A 25,177-nucleotide genomic window follows, 5' to 3' on the forward strand; every position below is an offset into this window, starting at 1 on the left:
ATAAAACCAGCTCGAAAAAGCTTTTCAACTTCGGCCTTGATGGCTGCAGCCTTTCGAGGGTGCACCGGGCGTAAACGCTGACGAACAGGCTTAGCCCCAGGATAGGTAGGAATTTCGTGCTCCACGATACTGGGGTCAATGCCGGGCATTTCTTCGTAAGACCATGCGAAAACATCACGAAATTCACGAAATAGATCTGTATAGATTTGAATTTCCTGAGGAGTACATGTGACTCCAATGTGAATATTTTCGACAACTCCGGTTTTGACGGAGATGTCGATAGCCAAAGTCTGCGTAATGTTACCCATGTTCCCTTCCGAGGACACTTGATATAACTGGATAGGTGTTTGGAGAGGGATATGTGGGAGACATGAAGCAAACTTTCCGAGACACGTGGCCATTTCCGAATAAGGAGGGAGGAACGAAGAGCGATGGTGGTGATCAAACCAAGGGGGCTCTTCGAGAGACATAGTCTCGATAATAGCCTCGTCGGATGGGAATGATTCCTTCAGGGGGTCCGAGGTGGCCTTCTCTCCCAACCAGGGGAAGGTTTGAGGTGAATCGGGAACGCTGCTTGGAAAAGCAGGTCCGGAGGGTGAAGCCGATGCAGCAACTATTTCGATGTAGTTGAGCTCGGCTGGGCTCAACGGCATCATCTCGCCCCATGAGTCTTCTTGATTCACGGGAGGGAGAACCCATGGATCAGAATGGGTCCTGATCATGTTAATGGAGGCGAGATTTGGAGGTGGGAGGGGAAAGACTCCCATCAAGGAGGGATCTTTAAATAATCCGGCACCCACACTCTCGAGCGATTTGAAGGTATGCTCCACGAATGGTACATTCCCTTCAGAAGAGGAAGCAAAAAAGGACAGCTGGTCCACCGTGACGATTTTTCCTTGATGGGGAAAACGAACGACACGGAATAAGGAGGAAGCCACGGCCTGCATGGCATAAGTCCAGCTTCGTCCTAGAAGGAGGTTGTAAGTGAGGTTAGCGTCAACGACTTCAACCTCGACTTCTACAGTTTTGCCTTCTAAAGAGATAGGTAAACGCGGGAGGATACCAAGTGGACGAGATTCTCTTCCATCGAACGCCTCTAGGGTGGTGGGAGACTGGTTCAGAGCAGGCGAACCAAGAGCCTTCCAACAAGCAACTGACATGATGCAGGTTGAGGCTCCCTCATCAATGACAGTACGGTGAATCGTTTTGCCTTTGATGAGGACTTGTATAAGGAAGGCCACCTGATGAGGTAATCTCTGCGTGAAACCTTCGAGGTCGAAAGAAATGAGATCCGAATCTGCCGGGTCGATGCCACCAATTGCTGATAGCAGGGACTTCCTCTGGGAGGGGCAGCTCTGGAGGACTTCTAACGCGGACATAGCAGACGGAGCCTGAGCTAAGTCCTCGACAATGCTATAATGCTGTGCGGCACGAGCATTGGGGTTATAAGATGACTTCCTGAGTACACCTTTGGGAGGGGGTCGGGGGATCGTCTCGGTGCTGGGTCGTTCAATGTGAAGAGGGCCAGAGCTAGACGCGGGAGCGCTGGAGGGGACCTCCGGCTCCTTCCCGGCCGAAGATGGATAATCTTTCGTTCGAGTCGTGACGTGGACGGGGACGGTTCCTGCCATGAAAACTTGAGAACCGAACGAGGAAGAGGATTGAGAAGGGTCTGCCACCTGATGCGTCTGCTGGGAGGGGAAAGGCTCTTTAAGCATGGCGGGGGACCCTGAAGCACCTTTTAAAAGCCGACTAACCTCGGACCGCCTAGGGCAGTCCTTGGTGTAGTGATCCTCCTCGCAAATGAGGCAGGGATACTTAGGCTTCCGCTTGGCTCCGTCCTCGGTGGGAGGTTTAGGAGAATTTTGCTTAGGTTGTCCGGATTTTTCTTTGGCCTTTCCTTTCTTTTTGCCTTTTGAGGATTTGTCTGCCGCGGTGGACTGAACGGCATTTACCTCGGAGGTATTCCCAGGAATAGATGGGCTCTGAGAAGCATTCTCGTTAGAGGTGCTTTGTTTCTGCTTCCCAGAGTTTGCGGTTGATTTCTTACTTGGTGAATTCACGGAGCCGATAACTCCATCAACAGACGGTTTCGGTGGAGTTTTGGCTTGTCCGGGCCTCGGGGCATCTGGCAAATAGTCATACAAAGTACCTGACTGAGAATATACTAAGTCAAGGTATTGAGCTCGCGCAATCGCTTGCTCTTCAGTTACACATGCCCCCATTGCAATATCTTTGGCAATTTTAGGGACAAAGGACGTGGTAAACCAGTCGGTCAGGAGTTGATCGGGAATCCAAAATTTAATCAAACGACGGCGCCTTCTCCATTCATGTATATGATCAGAGATGTGCGTTGCCGTATCCTGTTTCAGAGACGTGAGCAAATGGGTCCCAGTCTCGTACCGAATGGGTAACTGAAAATGAGTAAGAAAGGCCATAGCCAACGAGTTAAAGTCTGAAAACATACCGCGATTAAGTTCGATGTACCATTTTGCGGCTGAACCAGTGAGGGTCCTCTGGAAGAGGCGCAGTCGGATAGAATCATCAAGCCAGGAGTTAGATGAACACCAAAGGTGATATGTCATTACGTGGGCTTGAGGATCCTCTCCGGCTTTGCCGTCGAACTTTGGACAGTCACCTGGTATTTTGGTCGGAACCGACGGCCACCATGAGTTATGCAAAATAGGATCATTTGTTAACTTGGACACATCGGGTAGTTCCAACGTAGCCAAAAATGGAAGCTGCGGGTTGAAGGACATCTGTGGCTGAGGGTTCGAGGCGATATTAGGGTTCCACCCAGATTGGGGTTGCCCCCACGAACTTTGTCCAGACGGACCTGGTCCGAAAGGACCGGCCGCATAGGAATTTTGTCCCGATGGACCTGGTCCAAAAGGACCTGGCACATAGGGATTTTGTCCGTAGGAGTTTTGTCCGTGTGCGGACGACTGTCCCTGTGTTTGCCCCCCAGCTCCCCATGAATTAGCAGCTTGCCCACCAGGTTGACCATATTGATAATTTTGATAGGGAGTGACCTGTGGTCGCTGATAATTTTGGTAAGGAGCATACTGATTTTGCCCCTGGGGTTGCTGGTAGCCATGTGACTGCTGGGTCGCATACGGAGCCTGGTAGGCAGGCTGCGTTTGATATGGAGGTTGATAACCTGTTTGAGTCTGAGGCCCAGAGTATTGTCCTTGAACCGGTTGAGGTTGGACTACACGTCCCGAAGGTTGACTTGGCCGGATTCGAGATGGGCCTGGTTGGCCAGCAGGATAGCCTTGCTGAACGCCAGTTGGCCCATGTGCCACCAAGGGTTGTCTTCGCGGAACGGGTGGTCGAATGGGTTGGATAGCTGGTTGACGCCGAGGCTGGCCAGCTGGTCCAGGTTGACGGTGAGGGTAGGCCCCGGGTTGATTTGGCTGTATAGACGGTTGGCCCGTTGGTCCCCCACCGTAACCGGGTTGGGAAGAGGGTTGGGCTTGCTGTACGGCAGGCTGCCCTCTTGGGTATATAGGCTGGGCAGAGGGTTGCCCCCCTTGCCCAGAAGGGTTTGCGTTTCGAGGGGTAGGTGGGCCCTGTTGAATATAGGGTTGTCCACCCTGGCCATAAGGATACCCTTGCTGGATGGCTGGTTGATTGGAGGGATTGTAAACTGAGCCAGTTGGTCCAGAGGGGTACCCTGGCTGGAAACCAAGCTGGTCTTGAAAAGACGGTTGCTCTGGCTGCCCAGTAGGTTGATTCTGATATGGGTATGGCGGACCTCCCATGTCCATAGGTTGTTCTTGGTAAGGTTGACCTTGAGGATGCCCAGATTGTCCTGGGTCAGGCGGGCCATATAACGGTTGCCCTTGAGGGGGCTGCCCGTAGAATGACGGGTCCTGATTGGGTGGTCCTATGGGCTGCCGAGGAGGGTCTCGGTTTCCAAAGTACTTAGTAGCGTTGCCATACATGACATTCAAGGATTCCTCGTTCTCTTCGAACGGGTGATGAGGGAGACCTGAGATTTCCTCAAGGAACTCACCATTTGCATCGAAGAAGAAAACAGGACCATCGTAATCTGGGTCTGTTATAGGTTCCCCATAAGCATCATACGGTCCTGATCCTGGAATGCCTCCAACAAAAGAACCAGCTTGAGGAACTTCAGACGAGGGAATCGGCGCAGCACTGACGACCGGAGTCGAACGTGCTACACAAATAGTAGGTTGAGCGGGAACTGAGGTGACGATCGGGTTGAGTTCTGAGGTGAGGGGTGGGAAAAAAGGCTGTGAAACAAAAGGGCCAATCGAGGCCGCGAGAGAAGGATCCCATATGGTGGTAGAAGTTGTTCTAGCATCATACCTATCCCTGAGCGATTGATATCGCGGAGGGAGGGGAGATGAAGAGGGGATCGGAGTCTCAATGTCTGTGACCGCGGGCGTCTCGATGTCTGTGACTGCGGGTGTTTCACCCGTGCTGGAAGCTGCCCCCTCCATCGGAGATGACATACCTAAAGGGGTACGGGGGGTTTGGGGGGTATCCCAATCTTCTTCCCAGACGGGATTCCAATCCTCCAAGTAATCTGGGTTGTTGGGGGACCGTGCGTTAATAGGCTGGATACTCGGTACAATGGGAAGAGTACCGCCTTCAACTGGTACCTCGGGAGCAACAGAGGATTGAGAACCTAAGTCACTTGTACCGGGAGGTGATGGGTCAGCCAGGATGACCAGACCCCTTAGAACTCTAAAAGGAAACTATCGATAAAAGCCTACTCAAAACTATCGCACACAAGACCTAAAAAGGAGATGTTATCGTGGCCAAATTAATTTTTTAAGACGCAAGGACCAAACTTGACCTTTTCATATTTCAGGAGTCGAGAAAAGGACAAAGATGACTCCAGTCTCCTTCGAATGTTTAATGAGCACGAAGTGACAAGACGCTCACAGGCACCTTTTCGTTTAGGGAGTCCGAAAAGGATCAAAAGTGACTGCTCTGGAACTTCTAGGTAGAGGGTGTGCCAAACTCTTCGCAAAACCACAGAATACTTTTTAGGGTACGGGTGGTCAATCTTCGTGAATGCTGTGTTCACTGCATTGCGAATTGTAGGGCGGCCGACTCGGCTTCCTATGGATAAAGGATAAAAGCCTAGTGGGGTCTCCCTATATACTCGACGGTACGTGGGAGCGCAGTCCGTATTAGACCACTATCGAGTCACAGAAGGAGGAATCACCCAACCCAATGTGAAACAATAGTGACTATGTTTTAAGACGCCGGAACACGTCTCTAACCTAGACCTCTAAATATTTGCGTTTAGTTCCAATGCGTTTTTAGATTCATTTGGTTCATTTTATAGTTGATCTTGAGATTAAGTTTCGATTTCAAGCTCTATCGTATGTTCGCTCACAATTACTTAGATGCAATCTATATGCAAAAGAATTTCGTTTCGTTCGATGAATTCTAGCTACGAGAGGGCAAAGAATTTTTGAAACAAAACGAAAACAAACAAACAAGTAGCTAAATGCAACTAAAGCGAGGAAAGGAAACTTTTCTTTTGAAAATGGAAATCAATGAAATGTTCTTTTTCTTCTCGAATTTTAAAACAAGCTACTAATTTGTTTCCTTTTATTGACATAACACACCTAAAGGAATTTGGAGGAACTTGAACACCAAGTAAACTACTTAATGAGAGCACACGAAGTTCCCAAAACACTCAACCAAAGTCTCGAAATCAAAGGGAAACAAGGCAATGCACGAGCTATGTGATCTAAGCTCTGCAAAACAAGCAAAGATTGCAAGCAAGGAGGAAGCGCAAAAGATCACTTGGAAGCACAAACCAATACACTCTAACAATCACTGAAAAATGCGAAGAGCGAGTCTAGAACGAGCTGGTCAATCAAGCAAACAGGGATCCTTGCGGGAGGCTTGACACACACACGGCCGCTAGATGTCCTAGGGTTCAGAGCGTGAAATCAAATAGAGAAAAGCAAACATCCGATGGACCAGAGTTGCAACCAGTCAATTAGAGACTCAAACACAATCCAGTAATCGCGAAAGTCAGGACGAAAACGTGAACCAAGCAGCTAGAAGGGAAGTTGTTTGCAAACTTAAAACCAAGCAAAACGAAACCCTATGGAGTTGAGCCTCGTAATCAAACAGTTCAAAGTTCAGAGAGTGAAAAACAAGTCATCAGACAAGTGGGGAGGAGCAGGGAAAGTCATAGCAAGAGGTTCAGGAGGTCAAATTTGACAAAAAAAAAGTTTTTCAGGCTCAGCGCGGGTAGCCTTCAGCAACTTTGCGACGTCAGCGCGGAAAGTCAGGGAAAAAGCGCGCTGCCCTAGGACAAACGAGGTCAGCGCGGATATAAGACACACAGACGCGATGACCGAAATCGCAAAGAAGAGGGGGCGCGATGTCAGCGCGGAAGAACACGAATAAAGCGCGCTGCCCTTGAAAACGAGGTCAGCGCGACTGTTAGACGTACAGGCGCGATGAAGAGAAAACCAAAAGAACAGGGCCGCGATGTCAGCGCGACTGTTCCGAAATAAAACGCGCTGGGAATAAAAAACAAGGAAAGCCAAAACAAAAACTTCCCAAACCAAAGGCAGGAGCTTTTAAATAATAAAGACGCTTTCCAGAAACACCCAGAAAGTTCATAAGCCACAAAAGACAATCCCAAAAACCCACAAAGAGATCAATCAAAGCCAAACACAAAAGTGGACTCAAAAACAAAAAGGCTGATTCCCCAGCGGAGTCGCCAAATTGTTGAGAAGGTAAATCCCCTCTACGGATAGAGGCGATCCCTACTAGCCCAACAGGGATCTAGCAACAATCACACAATGCTGCCACACATGTTCCTAGTTACAATTAGACAAGAAGTAAAGAGCACCTACTTGGATTCCTGCGCTGTCGTTTGTCGAGGAGATGTTTCCCTTGCTCCTTCGCTTCAGCTGGTCATAGTCCTCCGCGATCCCCGCGAACGGACACCTGCACACACGAAAGGAAAGCAAACGCAAGCGTAAAATCTAGTAAAAGTAACTATATGCCAGTCAGAAAAGACATAATTCACATTTATCCATTGCATAAACAAACGAGAATGGAACAATAATAGCAGTCATCTATTATTAATCAGAATAGAGAAGAGTACAACCAAATGTTCTGACGTCGATAAACTTCTCAGGAGGGATCAGTCAGCATGTATCTCAAGCATTCACCTTTGAGGATGGTTCTCCCAAGACAAACTAGTCTCTCTCTCTCACACAAATGTCACAAACAAACTTCCCAAAGCAATCAATCACTTCCACTCCTAACACACCACACCTATAGCAGCAATCTGAGCACTACAAGCTCTTGTATAATCCAAGCTAAGTCTAGCTATTTTCTAACCAGCTGCTCATGGTAATGGTGGAGGTTTATATAGGAGAAGGAGTCTCCTAAAAAGGTGGAAAGATGAGCTTATCTTCAAGGGGAGTAGTTGCAAAGGGTCGAACAGACATGCCATAGAAGGGAGTCGACATTCACAAAGCTAACAACCAAGCCTGGAGAGATCTGGAAGGCTGGTTGTTTGAACAAATTCGCCCAAACTGGATCAGCGCGGATTATATGGAGACTGCCGCGCTGTCAGCACATGACAACAACTGAACAAGCCATGTCAGCGCGGAAGGACACGTGAAAGCCGCGCTGTGCGTCATCGCGGAAAAGTGATGTTCTTCCGCGATGGCAGCGCACGAAATAGACTGCGGGGCGCTGGTCATCGCGGTTATTTTAGGAACAGACGCGCTGATGCACAAAACTTTGGAAAAATGGGTTTTTAGCCAGTTCAGGGAGCAAACATTTAGTGATTGTGACTTCTTGGACACAGCAGGGTGACTGACAGGAAGGCAGTGATAAATTACTGTGTAACAATCATGATCTCTTTAAACCCGATGATTAGTTGTGCCTCTAATTTCGGCCGGCTAAATTCTCTATTCAGCGCATTCTAGATCTCTACTATTCCTACATTTGGGTGATCATTAGAGTTCTTGACATACCATGTCAATGCGAGATCCTTCAGTGCAGTCACCAATGTTTCCTTATTAATGTTGTCATCCGTGACCCCTTGCGCTTCCCACACTACTCTTACCATGAACCAGAACTGGTCCAGATCCTCATTCCCTACTCCTCGAAATACGGGTAGCTTGATCACACTCTTCATGCTGAACTGCGGGGTTGGTGGAGGTGGAGTGGGTGGAGATGGAGGTGAGGGAGGTGAAGCGGGTGGTGGCATGGGTGGGGGTGGTAACTGCAGATGCACTGCCTTATCAAACTGACCGAAATTCTCGGAGAGACCCAAGCGAGCTCTTCCTCACTCTCTCATGAAGGCGAAATTAAGGGATTGTTTTCTAATCCCCCGCTACCTTTGTATATCTTTCCGCTCCGTGTCGTTCCAAACATTAATGTATTCGTATAACCCGCTTTTCACATAACAACATCTTAATCTAGGTATTCAAATATTTAATGTACTTACCTCGCGATCCCTTGAGAAAAAGTCATTCTGCTTCATTGTAGCTGACGGTCGTGTATATCGCAAACTCAGTGATAAATCCCCCTATTATCTGGTCAAGCCAATTGTCCACAGCTCGCCTGATCTTATCTTCTGACGCCTCTAGTCTACGCACTAATTCCGGAGTCCACACTATCGATTGGTCGAGTTTACACCTTCCCTGGTTGTTGGCTAACCTCGCAATCCACTCATACAGTTCAGAGGGAAAGGATGTGAAGAAGATCTCGTGGATTTCCGTATACACGTAGTGATCGAGCCACCTTTTCTCGGATACCTTCGGAGTTTTGTTTTCCTGTGTCACAAACTTGTGAATCTTCTTGTCCAACCACTCTTCAATTTCCTTCTTTGTTGGGTTCCAATGGCACAACATCAGACATCCCTTAGGTAGATCCTGGTCCTAGCAACAGAACCATTTGTTGGCTACATGGGGCCTAACCCAGGTTCAGTAGTGAGTTTAGCCAAGAAAATCCCGATACTACTGGCCCTTTCGGCAACAGTCCATAAAGCACGGACTGAGGTCTCACCTGAAGTATTATGGGAGGGTGTTGGAACCACGTTTCCACACCCTAGGGATGTCTTGATGAGGGTTCTGGAGGTTCGCGATCCTAATCCATGCGCTGTGCTACTCCGCGTAGCTTTCTATTCTTCGCAACTCGTACGCACCTTCGTATTATTCCTTCTTTTTTTTTTGGTAGGTAAGCACCCATGAGGGATTTGAACCAGTGACCTATCGCAAGGAGTGCCTTAATAGTGCACCCATTCACCGTCAATCCAAAGCCCATGGGCTACGCACCTTCGTATTATTCCAATTCAATCCTTATTGTGCTATTATATTAGTGCTTAAATTAGTTTGTGCGGGCCCAATATTCTTATTACTTATTCAACTTCAAATTAGCATGAATACTCGAAAACAATATAAATGCATAAAAATAACCAGAACATAGAAATATAGATATACAAACAGACGCACAATATTCTGAATCAATCTTATCGTTATTAATACTCAAGTTCAGTTACAGACCCAACTCCGCCCTGCGCACTCAACTGTGAACTCTACTAGGCCCCTACGCACTTAGCTGCAGAGACTCTACCTACCACTATGACCCAATACACTTCAGATTCACTTCTATCTTCTAACCATGCCTTCGCATCTATATGTTACTTGTCAAAACTAAGACTCCCTTTACACTTAGAGCCTCTCTCCATCTATACAATCCCATGGTCCGGACCATGGGTAGGCCGACACACTTTACATTAAATTACACTATCTTAGGGCGGAAAACCCTAGACTCTTACGCTCCACGCCTGCATTTCATGGGGTCTTTACGTTACACTTGACAAAAATTCGAGCTTCAAGCCCCAAAAACATGCTATGGGGGGATCCGCTACTCAACATACAGGAGCAAAGGTATCCTCATAGTCAATTCCCTCAACTTGAGAGAATCCTTTGGCCACAAATTTGGCCTTATACTTCTCTATGCTTCTATATACTACATGTTTTACCCTGAAGATCCATCTTGAACCCACAACTGATATATTTGTTGGTCTTGGGACCACTTCCCAAATGTTGTTCTTTACAATGGATTCGTATTCCTCCACCATTGCATCAACCCATACAATTTTCTCTACTTCTTCCTCGAAAGAGGATGGCTTAACCTCTACAAGCTCAGACATTAGGGCCATGTCACCAGTGTACCAATCAGGTAACCTTCTTTGCATGAGCTATGAAGTTGGTGCTCTCACATTCTCTCTAGAAGCATGCAATAATCTCTCAACTTCCCTGGTTATTTTTCTACCTTCTCTGGCTGGTTCTGCTTGAGTGGTTGTCTCCACTCTCTGATCCTCAATTTGTGGTTGCTCCAAAGCTTCCTGGGGTTCTTCCTTTGGAGTTAAAATATCCTCACCTGGTTGAATCTGAAGCTCCCTCACAAGAGAGCACCTCATTGCTTTCTCCTCATCAAACTTTACATCCCTTCATACAGCTGTCATTTTGGGGGATGGAAAGTATACACAGTAGTTGTGAGGAGTTTATGTGTACCCCACAAATACCCCCAAATATGTTGTTGGCTCAATATTCTTCCTTGATTCTTTAGAGACATGGCAGTAAACAAATTCTCCAAAAATATTGAAGTGTGACACATATTTCTTTCTCCTTGAGAAATCCCCATCCGGTGTAATCATGCCTAGAATCTGATGAGGAATCCAATTTTGCAAATAGACTATTGTGTTGCATGCCTCTACCCACAAATACAGTGGTAGGCCTTGGTCATTCAACATAGCCCTTGTAGCTCCCACAATGTTATTGTTCTTTCTCACAACCACCCCATTTTGTTGTGGGTTGTGGGGTGTTGTCAACTCTCATCGAATGTGTTCATTTGAACAAATATTTTTAAATTCATTCGACACGAACTCACCTCCATTATCACTCCTGAGAGCCTTCACCTTCTTATCAGTTTATTTTTGAACTAGTGCCTTGAATTCAACGGACTTGGATATTGTCTGATCTTTCTTCTGCATGAAGAAAATCCAGCACTTCCGTGAGAAATCATTTACAAAGATAACAAAATACTTGTGCATGGTAGTGGAGGCTGTCAAGAAAGGTCCACAAACATCAAAGTGGATCCTTTCAAGGATTGCTTGTGATTTTTTGTCTCGGTCATGGAAAGTATATTTTGTGTACTTCCCCAAAGTACATCCTTTACACACATCCTGTTGCTCGAGTGCTTTAGTGAGGCCTGTGGTTATTTACTACAAAATATTCAAGGCCCCATGATGCAAATGGCCAAGTCTTCTATGCCAAAATTCATCGACATCGTGAATCTACACCTTCTCCGCCTTAGTGCTTAATGAAACACAGTATTCCACATCTAGCTTATATAGGTTCTTCACACGAACCCCGATCTTCTTCACTTGTCCTATGGCTATGTGTGTCAGGAATGCCTTTCCTTTGCTGAAGATCACATCATAACCACAGTCTTCCAAAACTACAACAAAGACAAGATTTTTCTTTAGGCCTGGAACAAACATGACATCCTTGACTCTGAGAGGGGATCCTGACTCCCTATGAAAGGTGATTATACCAATCCCAGTCGCATTATATCTTCCATCATTCCTCATCTCGATGTGCATCTGCAAATTTTTCTCCTCCAAGCCGGTGAAAAAATCTCTATTCCTCATCATGTGGAACAAGGTACCACTGTCCAAGTACCATACACTCCCCATCATTATGTTGGACATGCATGCCATGAGATTAAAATGAAGCTCAAATTATGAATGCATGGCTTCACCTGCTACTCCTCCTAAGGTCTTCTTGCTTGTCTTTTTGTGTGGACACTTCGTGGCATAGTGCCCAAATTCATGACAATTGAAGCATTTAATTTTTGACAAGTCTTTCTTCTTGCCCCCTTGACTGGATTCTAGTTTGGATTGAGATTTCTTCCCTTTCCCTTTCTTTTCCTTTCTATCCAATGCAAATTTTTCTTCATCCTCGCCCTTGGATGAAGTCCCATCTCTGGTATTCCACCTTATTTCCTCTTGTACCAAATTGGACCATAATCATTCCCAATTTGGTAGTTTCTCCCAAATATTGGTAGTTGTGCCAGCTCTTGGGAAGGCCTAGAAGGGATATGATTAACAAATCAGCATCTGCTACATTAACACCAACCCCGCCAAGTTCATCACAACGTTGTGTGAACCTTCACAGATACTGAGGTATGGAGTCATTCTTCTGTATATTGATATTTCAAAGTTTATCCTTAAGCGCTAGCTTCATGTGGTCACTACTATTCTTGAACAATTCTGTCAGTGATTTCCACATTTTGAACAGTGTCTTTTCTGTGGATATTTGAGATAATGTGATCCCATACTCCCTCCAATATTATTCTCTTCACTTTGGCTACATTTTTCTTCCATTAAGAAAGGTCCTAAACATCTACTAAAGGCGTTTGTGGAATGTTTATCTTGACATATTCCAACACTTCATTGTCATCCAAAACCACCTCCATTTGATCCTTCCGTGCGATGAAACTAGAGCTTCCTTCCAAGGCATACTCTAGCCTCAACCCGTTGAATCTCATCTTCCCAACTCTGAAGAGATCTTGCAACACTGAACTGCAAATTTGATTCCACTGAGAACTAACTTTGAAATTTCTTCTCTAGTGTAAATCCACCCCTGATACCATGTGGATATTATGTTGTAGATTTGTAACTACTCATGAAATTTTCTAAATCACAAGACACAAACATACTCTACTACTTTTTGGAATTAAATTCACAATATAGAACACAAATCATAAACATATAATAATAATTAACACACATACATGGTTATTTATATAGGGCAAATCAACTACTCAACACCCCTCCTATTTTTATTGCATTAATCAAAGAATAGAGATGTAATACATATGCTTGCTCAAGCCTGACCACAACCAGAAATTGTATAGTTTATCCCTCTGCCTAACTGTCTAACTCTAGCCAACACTTAGCCAATTTCCAAGCCCTCCAAGCCCCTATTTCCTTAAATTGTTCCTTAAGGAATTAGCCCCTATTATTGAAGGATTTTTTTTTGCCTCAATTGATTGCACAATCCATAAGGTTGGATCTCTAATTGTATGCACCACTTGTACACATTGGAATAGTATAAAAGTACATTTCCTTGGAATCTCCATCTCAACTGGGTAACTGAAATTCTTTGCATGCAAAAATATTTTGGGTTGACTCATTAGTTATCTTGATGATCACTAAGTCTGACTAAAGTCTCACTCATGCTTATAAAGAAAATGTTTGATAATGTCATGTTTGGGGTTTTGGTATGGTTATGAAAACCCTAACTTGTTAGGGTTGAATGGTGATGTCTAAAATCCCAAACCTTTGAAGTATTGATAACTTAGGGTTTGTTGTGTTATGTATTGAAACCCTAGATCCTTAGGGTTTGGTAGGATGTATACGAAAGACCCTTATAATTTCCTAGAAATGAAATCCTAGTTATATGTGTGTTTGTCCGATCGAAACCCTATTCTGATCAAGTGCGTTATAAGTCTAACTTTAAAATATTGATATTTGTGTCAATGGATTTGACTAACACATGTTATGATATTCTTGTGCATGATGATGGAATCCTAGATATATGTGTTGACCTAAATGTTGATGGTCATAAGTAGTAGGGTTTTTAACTAATCCCTAGTCAAAGGTTGATTCTCTAGGATGATAATGATTGTGAATTCTAGGGTTTTGTAACTAAAACTTAGTAGAAGTTCAAATATTTAATATATGATGACAATGTGATAATATAATATTGTTGAAAGATTGTTGAAATCTAAAATTGAGTTGTGATTGGTTTTTTATTGTTGAAGCTTAATGGCTCATGTATGAAATCTAGGATATTGCACTAAATCCTAGTGAAATTCTAGCATATGAGCACTAAATTTGTTAAATGCATTTGTTTGAAATGCTTCTAGGGTTTGCAATATAATGCAGTAGGGTATGTCATGCCTCTCGAAGAAATATTGAATCCATATATATAATGAAGGTTGTTATGTTGATTGAGGTACTAGAAGTCTTGATGATGAAATCTAGGGTTTATGACAAAACTTGGGTATGTAGTTGAAGTATAAAAGTATGTGTTTCTTGTTGTTTGTGAACCTAACTAAGTTTAGGTTTATGAACCTAACTAAGTTCTGATATAGTTAACTTCATGCTTTTATATGTATGTATTTGGTTTCACTTGCTATCTAAGTTGTGTAAGTACATAATCTTCAAGATGGTGAAGATATTCGTAAATAGAGTTGATATGATAAGCATGATGAAGAAATTTATATGAATGATAATGATTATGATAACTATGATGAGAAGGATGAAAGCCATGAAATATTATCCAATGTCATAAGAAGAATTTGATCTCCCTAAGTTAAGAAGGAGCATAGATAAAAGAAATGTCCCTAGTTAAGAGGGAGGGCATATCATAGTCATGATGGACACCTTGAAAGAAGAAATTGGAGAATACATTTTGAAGAGTTGCTGAGATAAGGAAAGCGAGATCTACTTGTAGAATATGTTGTTGCATGTGAAGTAGGAAAGGAAGATGTATGATTGAATCTTTTGTTAAGATTCATTTGAAATTCCTACTGTGATAATTGAGAAGCAACATCAGTTGTCTAGAAGACCCTGGAGGTTTTTGTTTTCTTACGTATATTTGTAAGTTTGTTACTGATTAGGATTGTGTTTGTACAAGTAAATATCTCAAGAGGTTTGATAGCAAGATGGTTGCACGAGAGATATTTGTTATCGATATGTTTGATTGGGGAGGTTTTGCTACCAATTGGAATAATCGGGAGTGTTGATGGCTTTATGTGTAAGACACATTACCTAGGAGGTCATCTGGTCAACACTTTGTGTTGATGTCTAGATCCCGAAGTAGGGAGGGTGGCGTTGGTCATAGAGATCTGACCTCGGATACACACCTGGATCCTTGGATTGATGGTTAGCAAGTAAGCCTGATGGTACCTAGAAAGGCTAAAGGCTTTAGTCCATCTTAGCCCCACTCAGATAGATTGCCCTGGTCAGGAACCTAGTCCGTGGCATCATGAGTGCCTAAAACTGTTGGAAGACCTTCAGTAGATTTCCCTGGTCAGGAATCTAGTCCATGACATTGCGGTGCCTAAACTCTTCATAGTTCATATGTTTTGAGATCTTCCTTGTACTTGTTATTATGAATGCCTCCCTAGTTATTTGAGTCACAATGAAATGTATTTATCAAAAGAATGAAGAAGATATTTTTATTATTATTTTTATTGACTTATTAAAGCATGGTTCCATGCTTGGGTCATCATGTTTTAGGTCAAAGTCCCCATTGAGGACTTATATGATTTATCTTGAGTCTTTAGAGTCATTGTACTTTAAAAGAGACCCTGCTTGGGCTTTTGAATCATGTAAAAAGAATTAATATTGAGTCAAATATGTTATTTGTCCCCTCCACACCAAGTCGGCTGCAAACTGGGTAATTCTACCTCACCAGAAGCGTATATATTAGAGTAGTTCGAATTCATTTGGAGAAATTCACTTTCTCTCAAGCAAGTTCGATATCCAAAAGAAAGAGCTGGAAAAGTGCAAAGTAAGGAAGGAAGGCAAAAGGAGTGTGAAATTGAAGAAAGAGGAAGAAAAGGAGAAAATTGAATTTTGGGCTCTCTCTCTCTCAGGTGGATTCCTCTAGGAGATCAAAGTCTTTCTTGTCTAGTCAAAGTTGTTGCTACTACTGTCGCTGCCAGTTGTTGGGTCGAAGATGCTACTGCAAGTTACTGCTAGGTTGAAGTTGCTATTGAAGGGTTATCATCTGCAAGAAGAAAGAAAGGGTTGACTTGGTGTGGAGGAAGTCTGTCTAGGTCAATATTCTTGGATTATCTCAAAGAAGTTATTAAGGAATATTTCCTGATTGGTTTTTCCCCTAGAAAGGGGTTTTTCCCTGGCTATTCGCCTATATCTAGTGTCTTTGTGCTATTGTTTTGGTAATTGCTTGATGAATATAAAGATAAAAGAAGAACATAAAGATAAAAGAATCATAAGTAATTATCTATATAAGAAAATCTTTCTACCTTTCTGATTTTCTAGCATCCCACATCACCTTAATGTATAAATTCATGTTATGTATTGACTAAAGTATGACTCTTATTGCTTTGCAGTCAAGATGTTATATACATTATTCCTTTCGTGATCCTGCCATGATATATAATAATGACGTTAATTATGTAGCTTGAAATCATTTTATGATAATAAATCACTTTTACATGCATACATGGTTTAATATTACTCGGTAATAAATCAATTTTACATGCATACATTATTTAATATTACTCGAGTACTAATTTTTAACCACTCATTAAAGAGCATGTTGGTGTCACTAGTAACCTGTAGTGTTATTATTAAATTGTTCAATTCCATTGCTAGCTTTGGAAAGTGTCCCCTATGACATGGCATGTGATACACTTCAAACCCAAAACTATCTTATAAATTCTATACCGGTAAACGCATTATCCTTATTTTCTGACATTGTTCAACTTTTAGAAAGTTATAATCTCCTCAATATCTTATTTTCCATGCATGCCTTTACTATTTAGTTTTTGCATTGTCTTTATTTTCTGACATTATTCAACTTTTAGAAAGTTATAATCTTCTGAATTGTTGTTATTCAATATCCTATTTTCCATACATACCTTTACTATTTAGTTTATGCATGTACTATTTAGTTTTTGCATGCATAAAGGTTGTCTTAAAAGTACTACAAAAATTAACCATATTTTTGTTAAAAAAAATTCTTTAACTCTAGATTTATCTAAAAGATAAAATGATTTTTAATCCACCCATCATTATACTTAAAATTAAAGGGCCCAGTCTTATTCCTTAAAAGGTCAATCCCACCCACTTTCTCAGGAATATGCTAATATTCATCCACAGTGACAGTCTTCCAAGTGAGATTCTTTCAAGATCATGCTTTTTGTTCCATAACATGCCGTGTTCAATAACAAACTGTACCCCATTTTTTCTTGCATTGCATTCTTCAAAATTCATGTGACCTATTTTGCTGGGACCCAATAAATTACTGATAGAGAAAAACAGTTCGTCATCACAGAATCTTGAAGTAATCTCAATATTATAAAGCCCGTTACATTGACACCATAATACTACATTATCCTAAACAAATTTTGAATTATTATTAATATCATAAATAAAATTAAATCACATGATAAAATTTAGGAATTGTTTTTATAGGGAGAATTTGTGTTCTTTTAAAATTTGTATGGATGTGTTTTCTCTGATTCAAATTTTTGTTAATAGTTTCTCATACTGTTTCAAAGTGTATCGAAGAGAAGTGAAGTGCATTCTGTAACTCTGGAAGAAATGCATCATATTTTGTAGCCAACGCCAATAAATTAAAATGAGAAAAACTTAGTAGTGTCCCAAAAAAATCCATCTAGATGCATTAAATCAGAGGTTAAGATTTATCTATTCTACTAATATCCACCCAAAGAATATCCAAATATCAACGGCAGCTTGCTTTTGTTTATCATTTCCCTTCATATTAGTAAGAACAAGATTTATTCAAGTAGAATTTCTTTGTATTATTGGAAAGCCCCCAGCTTCTTACAGTGATAGGCATAAAAAATGATTGCATGAATTAATACATTCCCCCTGTCACACAAATCTGATAATCTTTCATGGCAATCTCAATCAATTAATCCAAAACAAGAAGAATAAAAGCTGCTTCAGCTCCCTCAGACACCATTCAAAATTATATTTATGAATTCACACATAGGTATATGACTATGAATTTCCTAACTCTGTTCCTTCTTTCTGTGTACCAGTCCAGTATTGCTTAACTGCAATGAGTAGCTTCTGCCTATTAAGGGGACCAGCCTCATGATTTGCAAGCTGACTTTTCCATCTCATCCCATCAACTATATGTTTCACTTTCACCAGAGCATCCACATCATCTCTGAAGATCACTATTCCTTCTGGGCGGAGGATGCGGTCCATCTCAAGCAGAATGTCAGTAATATCACATCTGCACGACAATCCTTCCTGTTATAAATCTTAAAAAGTCTGGAAAAAAATATCAGGAAACACATGTTTACAACAATATTCGAAATTCTAAGCATTCCCAAAACCATATATATGAATGTTAATTCAATGGAACTAATAACTGATTTTGTCCATTTTCAGTAGTTTCAATGTTTCAACAAAAAGAAAGGTAAAAGAAAAACAGTGTCATATCCTCAGTTTGATGTTTTGGTTATGGATCCACATCCAGTAGTTTAAAAAAAAAGGGGACCGCAAGAAAGGAAAACAACCATTTTTTTGTTGCTGTGCAAGGAACCTTTGCAATGAAATACAAATTGAAGAGGCATCAGCCTATTGTTCTTCATATGACTAGAAGTTTGGAGTACTTTGCTGGCCTGCAAACCTAAACAATAGGGAAGCCTAGGTCCTTTACTCTTTTAGGGCTATTGGCAATCAGTTGAGCAATTTCATCTTTAATCTTGAACTATTGCATATTCCACAATTGTGATTTCTGATAGATCTTATGGCAGCTACATCGAACCCTTCTGCGAAGAGATAGAGCAATTCAACGAGGTCTTCCGAACAGTGTAATGGGTTCACTCCCATTGATATGCCTCGTTTGGGTTTTACTACATGCGTATATGATGTTGTACTCAGCTGGTGGTATTTGAGGCCTAATGGCATCTGTTCATTTTGTAATTATTTTCATTAGTTTGTCATCTATTTGGTGGTTAAACTCAAAATCTTGCACTTCTTGGTGTTTTCATTGAGGCATTAGCAGATAAATTCAAGGGCTTGTCACTATAATTTTTTGCATTTTTTATAAGACTTCCGCTGACTCGCTGCAAAATAAAAGATCCTACAGCATGGGAATGAACTTAGAAAATATCACAGGTTTTAAAATAAAAGAATAGTCACACCACATTTCTGCTGGCGGGCCATCCTTTTTGGGGACCCTTGGTGCTGTCACAGCATGCTTGGAGGGTTTGGGGTGTTATTAGAATAGTCACCTTACACTTCCTATGGCAAAAATGATGTACCAGACGTTTGAAGGTTTGTCCGCAGAAAAACTAACTAAAATCAACAAAGTTTCAATTCAATATTCTATAGCTATTCAATGCCAAGATTCTCTGAGTTTCTTAAGAAACGCTTGTGATATGTTCGTTGGAGAAGCTATATCTGATTCTGTTAGCCTACTAGCTTGGGTAGATAGGGAAATGTCTTTTGATGTAATGTTGGCTTTCTATGTACTCTATGTGGGAATGGGAATTGCTTCCTTCGAGTCATTTAAGTATCAGTTTTCTTCAGAGAAGAAGAAAAGAAAAATCTATGCCATTCAAGGTATAAGATAACAAGACACCTGTCTTATCTAATGAAGGCTTTCTAAGTATTCTGGGAAGAGGTGGATTTACTTTCCTTAAAAGTCATCCATCATTTTTCTAAAACCAAAATTGAAAATGATTAAAAATATAAATTTCTTGTCCTGCAAGCTTCCAGATAACAGATCGCTCTCTTATGTACCCAATGAAGGATGGCAATTGCTTTCCTTTGACTCTCGAGTCATTTCATTGAGAGAAGTGTGATGCACTCTACAGCTCAGGTGGAAAGGATGTGTCACATCCATGGGTAACATTATGAACTAAAATGGAAAAGAAAATGGAGGTTGGATGTCTAAACACCATTGGTTAATTTCATCATGCAATTTAAAATAAATAAATAGAAGATGATAGAATAGATCCATCTTAATCTAGATATTTTAAGCAGCAAGAAGTTTACAGTGTACACCTGTTTGTTTTATTGTGACCCCTATCAGTGTTTAATAGATCTGGAGTTGAGATAAATTTAAGCTAGTATAACTGTCAGCTTTCTAAACAGAAAAGGATAAAAGAACAGAAATTCATGTCACTCATGATTCCAGATAATAGATCACCTGTTTTGGTACATGCTTATAACTTCATTGGCATGAATTAAGTCATATGTCCGGGGATATGTTGAAAATGCTTCACACCTGCATCCAAGCAATACATACATTAATCTTGAACTGCCTCCACATGGGTATTCCATTTAACAGATTACCTAAATGATGCAATACTAAAGGGACCTAAAACTTTGTTGAATAAGACACGGGCATACCAATTCTGATATGTTCCTATCAATCCCCGCTCATATATGACACCAAGTGTGTTGTGTTTACCATCTGATGGCACCACATTCATAACCCAAACAGGGTCATTGACAAAGGCAGCAGCGAAACCACCCAGATAAGCATTCATGTCCATGATGTTGCGGTATCTTCCTTTCTTAAGATCACCTATCATACTTCCATAGTATGACACTCTAGCTTTCCAAAGGTCTGTATCCTGAGTAAAATTTTCAGCTGTAATCCCCGGGATACTTCCACTGCTTATTCTGGGAGGAACAGATGTTAGCCTTTGTGGCCATTTTTCCAGAGCCCCTCCTGCAATATCTGTAATATCCTTGACCTGTGGAAGAGGGGTTATGCAAGTCTCCGAATTCTTGTACCTTATAATCCATTCCAAGACAAGTTAGCAATCTTGCTATTGTTTTTTCTAATGCAATATAATCAGCAGTAACGAAGAACGTTGGCCGAAAAGGAACTAGGAACACTGGACTTTGCAAAATGAAGTATAAGAAACAGATTGTCAAACGGAGTTTTTTATGTTTCAACAGTCCATCAAAGAAAAAGCTTAATATCTAATAGTTAAATTTTTCTCCTTGTGTAGATTATAAATTGAAAAAGTACATACCAAGCAGATAGACTATAAATTGAAAAAAGTACATACCAAGCAGAATCAGGGTTTCCATCTTCACACATTGGTGGAACCTTGAAGACTTTCGCTTTAATTTTAATACAGTTAAAATGATTTGTGGGCTTTTGCCATATTGCAAGGTCATCCCTTTCAACAACCTTTTTCCAGCACAAACGCTTGGCAATATCCTCAATTTCATCTTGTTCTTGCTTCAAGTCCTCAGTTGTTCGCTGCCAGCCATTATGGTGTTTCTTCCAATTTATAGGAGGCCCAGATAAAATCCAGTAACCACCAGGCCTCAAGATCCGATCAACTTCCATCAAGAAGATACCATCTGATGATAAAAACAGATGACAGAAGAGACACATAATCAAGAATTGCATACATATTTAGTAGCTAAAACAGGATTGTACATCAAAAGAACAAGATCTCCTAGTTTTTCATAATCCAAACAGACCTCATGGCTCTGATCAAGTTGAGAATTTATATCATACCATATTTATTCCATGGAATCAGACACCTCGAACAATGAGCCATATCAAAAGCCCTTGCTGGGTATGGAAGCCGGCGAGATGCCATGATCCCAATCATAGCTGGAACACCACGCTCTAAAGCAAACTGCACCTGTGCCTCATGTGAATCCCGTGGTGCAAAGGACATGGATAAGATATTCCTATTCAACAAGTAAGCACCCCAGCTGGCGACCTGAAAAAATTGCATTACGGAGAACTCAGCATACTGTTTACGGACTTCTTATTCTATGCTTTTAGCTGGAAAACCAAATGTATTACAGAGAACTCACTGTGCTCCAATTCATTCTACTATATTTTCTGATTTCAAGCAAGTATATTCTACAAACACTTCAAACTTAAACAACTACCTCTGAATCAACTGAGGACCACTGAACTATGCAACCAAAGACAAAAAGCTACCGAGTGCAAATTAACATTCACATATTAACTGTGAGGATGGATGAAACGGGTTGATCAGAGATCTAGTGTCTAAGGTGGCAATGAGGGACAGGTTTGGCGGAGAGGATCTTTCCTCAGAAGGACTCTTTATATGGACTGGAAAGAATTCTTCCCAGATTGAGATCAAAGATTCCCATCAAAACTCCACTGGTACCGAAGGTAGCAAGCTATAAGGTTGACAAACCTTATGCATGATGTGTTCACTTTACAAGTGAAATTCCATTGGTGCTTTTCATTTGAAAACCATAACATGGAGAACCTTTCCATGATGGTGTGATTCTTTTTGGAAGGTATTCAGTTCGTTGAATTCGACCCATGGTGCCAATTCCAGAACTATTTCATCCCAGCCATACTCAGCTGGCCTGCGTGTACGAATCAACAACATAGAATCTGCTCTCCATTACTTATGGTACCTAGGGCTTTTTTTTTGACATAGGTAGGATATCTTAGTTGAGAACCTCCTCAATTAGTATGATTTTTGAATTCAAAATGGGCACTAAATTACCAAGAATTTGAAATCATAAGGAATGAAGGAAAGAGCACAGAACATACCCCACAGCCAGTGTCAATGGCAGTCCGGATTGATCCATTAGTCAAAGGAAGCAGTTTATTGATATTTTCAATATAAGCATCTGCACCATGAGGAAACATGGTTCCACCACCGGGGAAGTGAAATTTATCTCCATCAACTTGAATCCAATTCTGCACAGCCTTCTCTACACTGAGTTCTCTGTGTGGTACATTGGAAAACCAGGCGAAATCTCGACTTTTGGGCCATGAAAATGGATTCTTATAGCCTGGCGGAGCAGGTATAAGGCATTTCAATAACTCCTGCTTTTCTGGGCAATGACGCTCTCTGTATTTGAGCATTTCTCTGTCATATTTGAGAGACCTCACAGGATCTTCACATGGAGTATACTCACTGTACTTCATATCACATGGTGCGAAACTTATATTTGAATTTGAAATATCATCCACTCCCAGCATATGATGGGCCTCAAAATCTAAGGAAACAGATGAAGATGATGATATCTCGATCTTGTATTTAGAACAATCCAGTCCGGAGGGGATTATGGGTGTCGAATAAGTGTTCTGCCATATTCCTAGAATGTAGAAAAAAGAGCACAGCACAAGTAACGCAATGATCTGCATAACACTTCGTTTCTGAGAATAAAACTGATAAAATCTGTTTGTTGCATTGTAGTCCTTCACCATCTTGCCTGCAAAAACATGAGCGGCTGTGAAAGGCTGAAAAATATAAAATCCACACAACTGCAGTTATTGGCTTAAGATCTTATCGGCACCGAAGAATTCAGACAAAACTACGACCCAAAGTGAGGTTAAGATGGGTAATTACCTAATCCCAACTTCGGCACCTTAGAAATCTTTCTTTGAGTGAATTGCAATTAACGATTATAGTGATCTCATGCTTTGAATCTGCTATATATAATAGCATTAGAAAGTGGGCCACAGCATAGTGATGGTAAAATGAAATGCAAAATATGGAATCAATTAGGCGCATATACTATTGGGTTAAACACTAATAATTCCACAGAACTGCAAGTATTGGATTGGACCTTATGGACAATGAAGAATTTTGACAATAATACAGCCCAAATTGAGCTTGGAATGGAAATTTCACCTGCTAAAAACTTGGACACCTTCGCAATATTTCCTTGAATCTTATAAATCTCCAAGAATTAGAAGGTAGGCCTGAGCATCGTGATTTTTAGTATCATGGAGTGCGAAATATATGTACAAAATAATGAATCTATTAGGCATACTTGGATTAGACAACAATTTTTTATATAACTACAGGTATTGGTCTAGACCTGATGGTCGCCGAACAATTCAGACAAAACTATGACCCGATTGAACTTGGAATTGAAATAATTGCAAAGACATGCGCACCTTGGCATTCTTTCCTTGAATGAATCGCAATCACTCGTTATGATCTCATGCTCTGAATCTCATATATCCCGAGGAATTAGCAAGCGGGCCTGAGAATAGTCACTGTTAGTAGCATGAAATGCAAACTATATATACAGGATATTGAATCAATTAGGCATATAGGTTAGATAATAAGAATTATATTCAACTAAAGGTATTGGGTTGTATCTTATAGGCACCTAAGAATTCAGAAAAAGAAATTTCAACTGATAACAACTTGCGCACCTTGGCAATCTTTCCTCCAACGAATTGCAATCACTGTTTACAATGAGCTTATGCTCTGAATCTCATGAATCTTGAAGAATTAGCAGCTGAGCCTGAGCATAGTGATTGTTAGTATCATGAAATGCAAAATACGAAGAACTAAATAAGCATATATGCTATTGGGCTGAATGATAAGAAATCCATACTGCAGGTGTTGGATTAGACCTCATGGGCACCAAAGAGTTCAGACAAAAATAAAGCCCAACTTGATATTGGAATGTAAATTTCACCTGATAGCAACTTGGGCACCTTGACAATCATTCCTCCAATGAATTGCGAGCACAGCTTCCAGTAATCTCATGCGATAAGTCTCATAAATCTCCGAGAATCAGAAAATGGTCATGAGTATAGTGATTGCCAGTAATGCAAAAACACATATAAAGGAAGATAGTGAGAGGTGTTAGCTGCTTCCCGATATTTCAGGTCCTTCACCTACACTCCGTTCCCAGAAACAACCTGCCGAGGTTATCATGCAATCCTCTCGAGTTTCTATGAGTAGTATCAATGGTACCAAAATTGTGATTATCTGCCATCAACTTGTCCGCGAAAATGGTCAACAAAGGTAGAATCTTCTCTTCTACTAAAAAATAAATAAATTATTTTAGTTCTTCTCCGTTTTTCCCTCCACCACTTTGCCTCGTTCCTCCCCCCACCATTCTGTCATTTTTCAGGATGCCTCTTTGTCTGTGCCTACAGTTACAAATCTTAAAGATCTTTAATGGGACGTAAGCATATGGGGACGTGGATATCTGGGTATCAATACGGCCTGAATTCCTCTGGTAGGTTTTACCTATGCCTAGACCCAGTCTTCCATTTTTTTAGGACTGACATGGCAAACAAACCAATTTTAATATTGAATGAAACCAAGAAGGCTTCTCTTATTTTCTTCATTTTTCCTGACCCCGACCCTAAATTGCTAGTAGTTTGGACTATATGGCAGCTGGTTTTGTTCTCTTGCTTCACTGTCTGAAATCAACATATGTTTTGCCTCTGACAGTAAATCCCACCACTTAACATACGTTTGGCTTCTGACAGTAAATCCCACCACTTGGTGACTGCAAATATACCTTTAGCCAACCCACTTACATTAGAAAAACACAATGTACAAAAAAAATGACATTGATAAGAAAACTCTCATGTTTTCATCCCAGAAAAGG

At 41.3% G+C, this 25,177-nt stretch overlaps 1 protein-coding gene across 2 annotated transcripts; it reads right to left on the reverse strand.

Moving 5' to 3' along the window:
• Positions 1-17,591: 17,591 nt before the first annotated feature.
• On the reverse strand, positions 17,592-24,931 carry LOC149199181 (putative methyltransferase PMT17). 2 transcript variants are annotated; one of them, XM_089402325.1, is made up of 11 exons: positions 24,251-24,930; positions 23,982-24,073; positions 23,718-23,806; positions 23,449-23,519; positions 23,164-23,243; positions 22,359-23,026; positions 21,330-21,540; positions 20,869-21,169; positions 20,198-20,587; positions 19,995-20,072; positions 17,592-18,068 (listed from the first exon to the last, which is right to left on the reverse strand). In XM_089402325.1, exons 6-11 carry the CDS (start codon positions 23,019-23,021, stop codon positions 17,828-17,830), a joined length of 1,884 nt encoding a protein of 627 aa, XP_089258451.1. In that variant the 5' UTR covers positions 23,022-23,026; positions 23,164-23,243; positions 23,449-23,519; positions 23,718-23,806; positions 23,982-24,073; positions 24,251-24,930; the 3' UTR covers positions 17,592-17,827. The 2 variants fall into 2 exon arrangements, with proteins under 2 accessions (XP_089258451.1, XP_089258452.1); XM_089402326.1 differs by lacking the exon at positions 23,164-23,243 and having other exon boundaries at positions 24,251-24,931.
• Between the last annotated feature and the right edge of the window lie 246 nt (positions 24,932-25,177).

Source organism: Pinus tabuliformis, chromosome 2_1, assembly GCF_031772625.1.
Source record: "Pinus tabuliformis cultivar Carrire ecotype Pingquan chromosome 2_1, CPIR1, whole genome shotgun sequence".
Classification (NCBI taxonomy): domain Eukaryota; kingdom Viridiplantae; phylum Streptophyta; class Pinopsida; order Pinales; family Pinaceae; genus Pinus; species Pinus tabuliformis.

What these genes read in the sequence shown, in the direction of transcription:
- LOC149199181 (XM_089402326.1), bottom strand. Translation starts at nt 23,021, where the DNA reads ATGGTGAAGGACTACAATGCAACAAACAGATTTTATCAGTTTTATTCT. An exon ending in CCATTGACACTGGCTGTGGG is followed by an intron (nt 21,541 to 22,358) that starts GTATGTTCTGTG and finishes CAATTTTTTCAG; the next exon opens with GTCGCCAGCTGGGGTGCTTA. An exon ending in ATAGGAACATATCAGAATTG is followed by an intron (nt 20,073 to 20,197) that starts GTATGCCCGTGT and finishes GCTTGGATGCAG; the next exon opens with GTGTGAAGCATTTTCAACAT.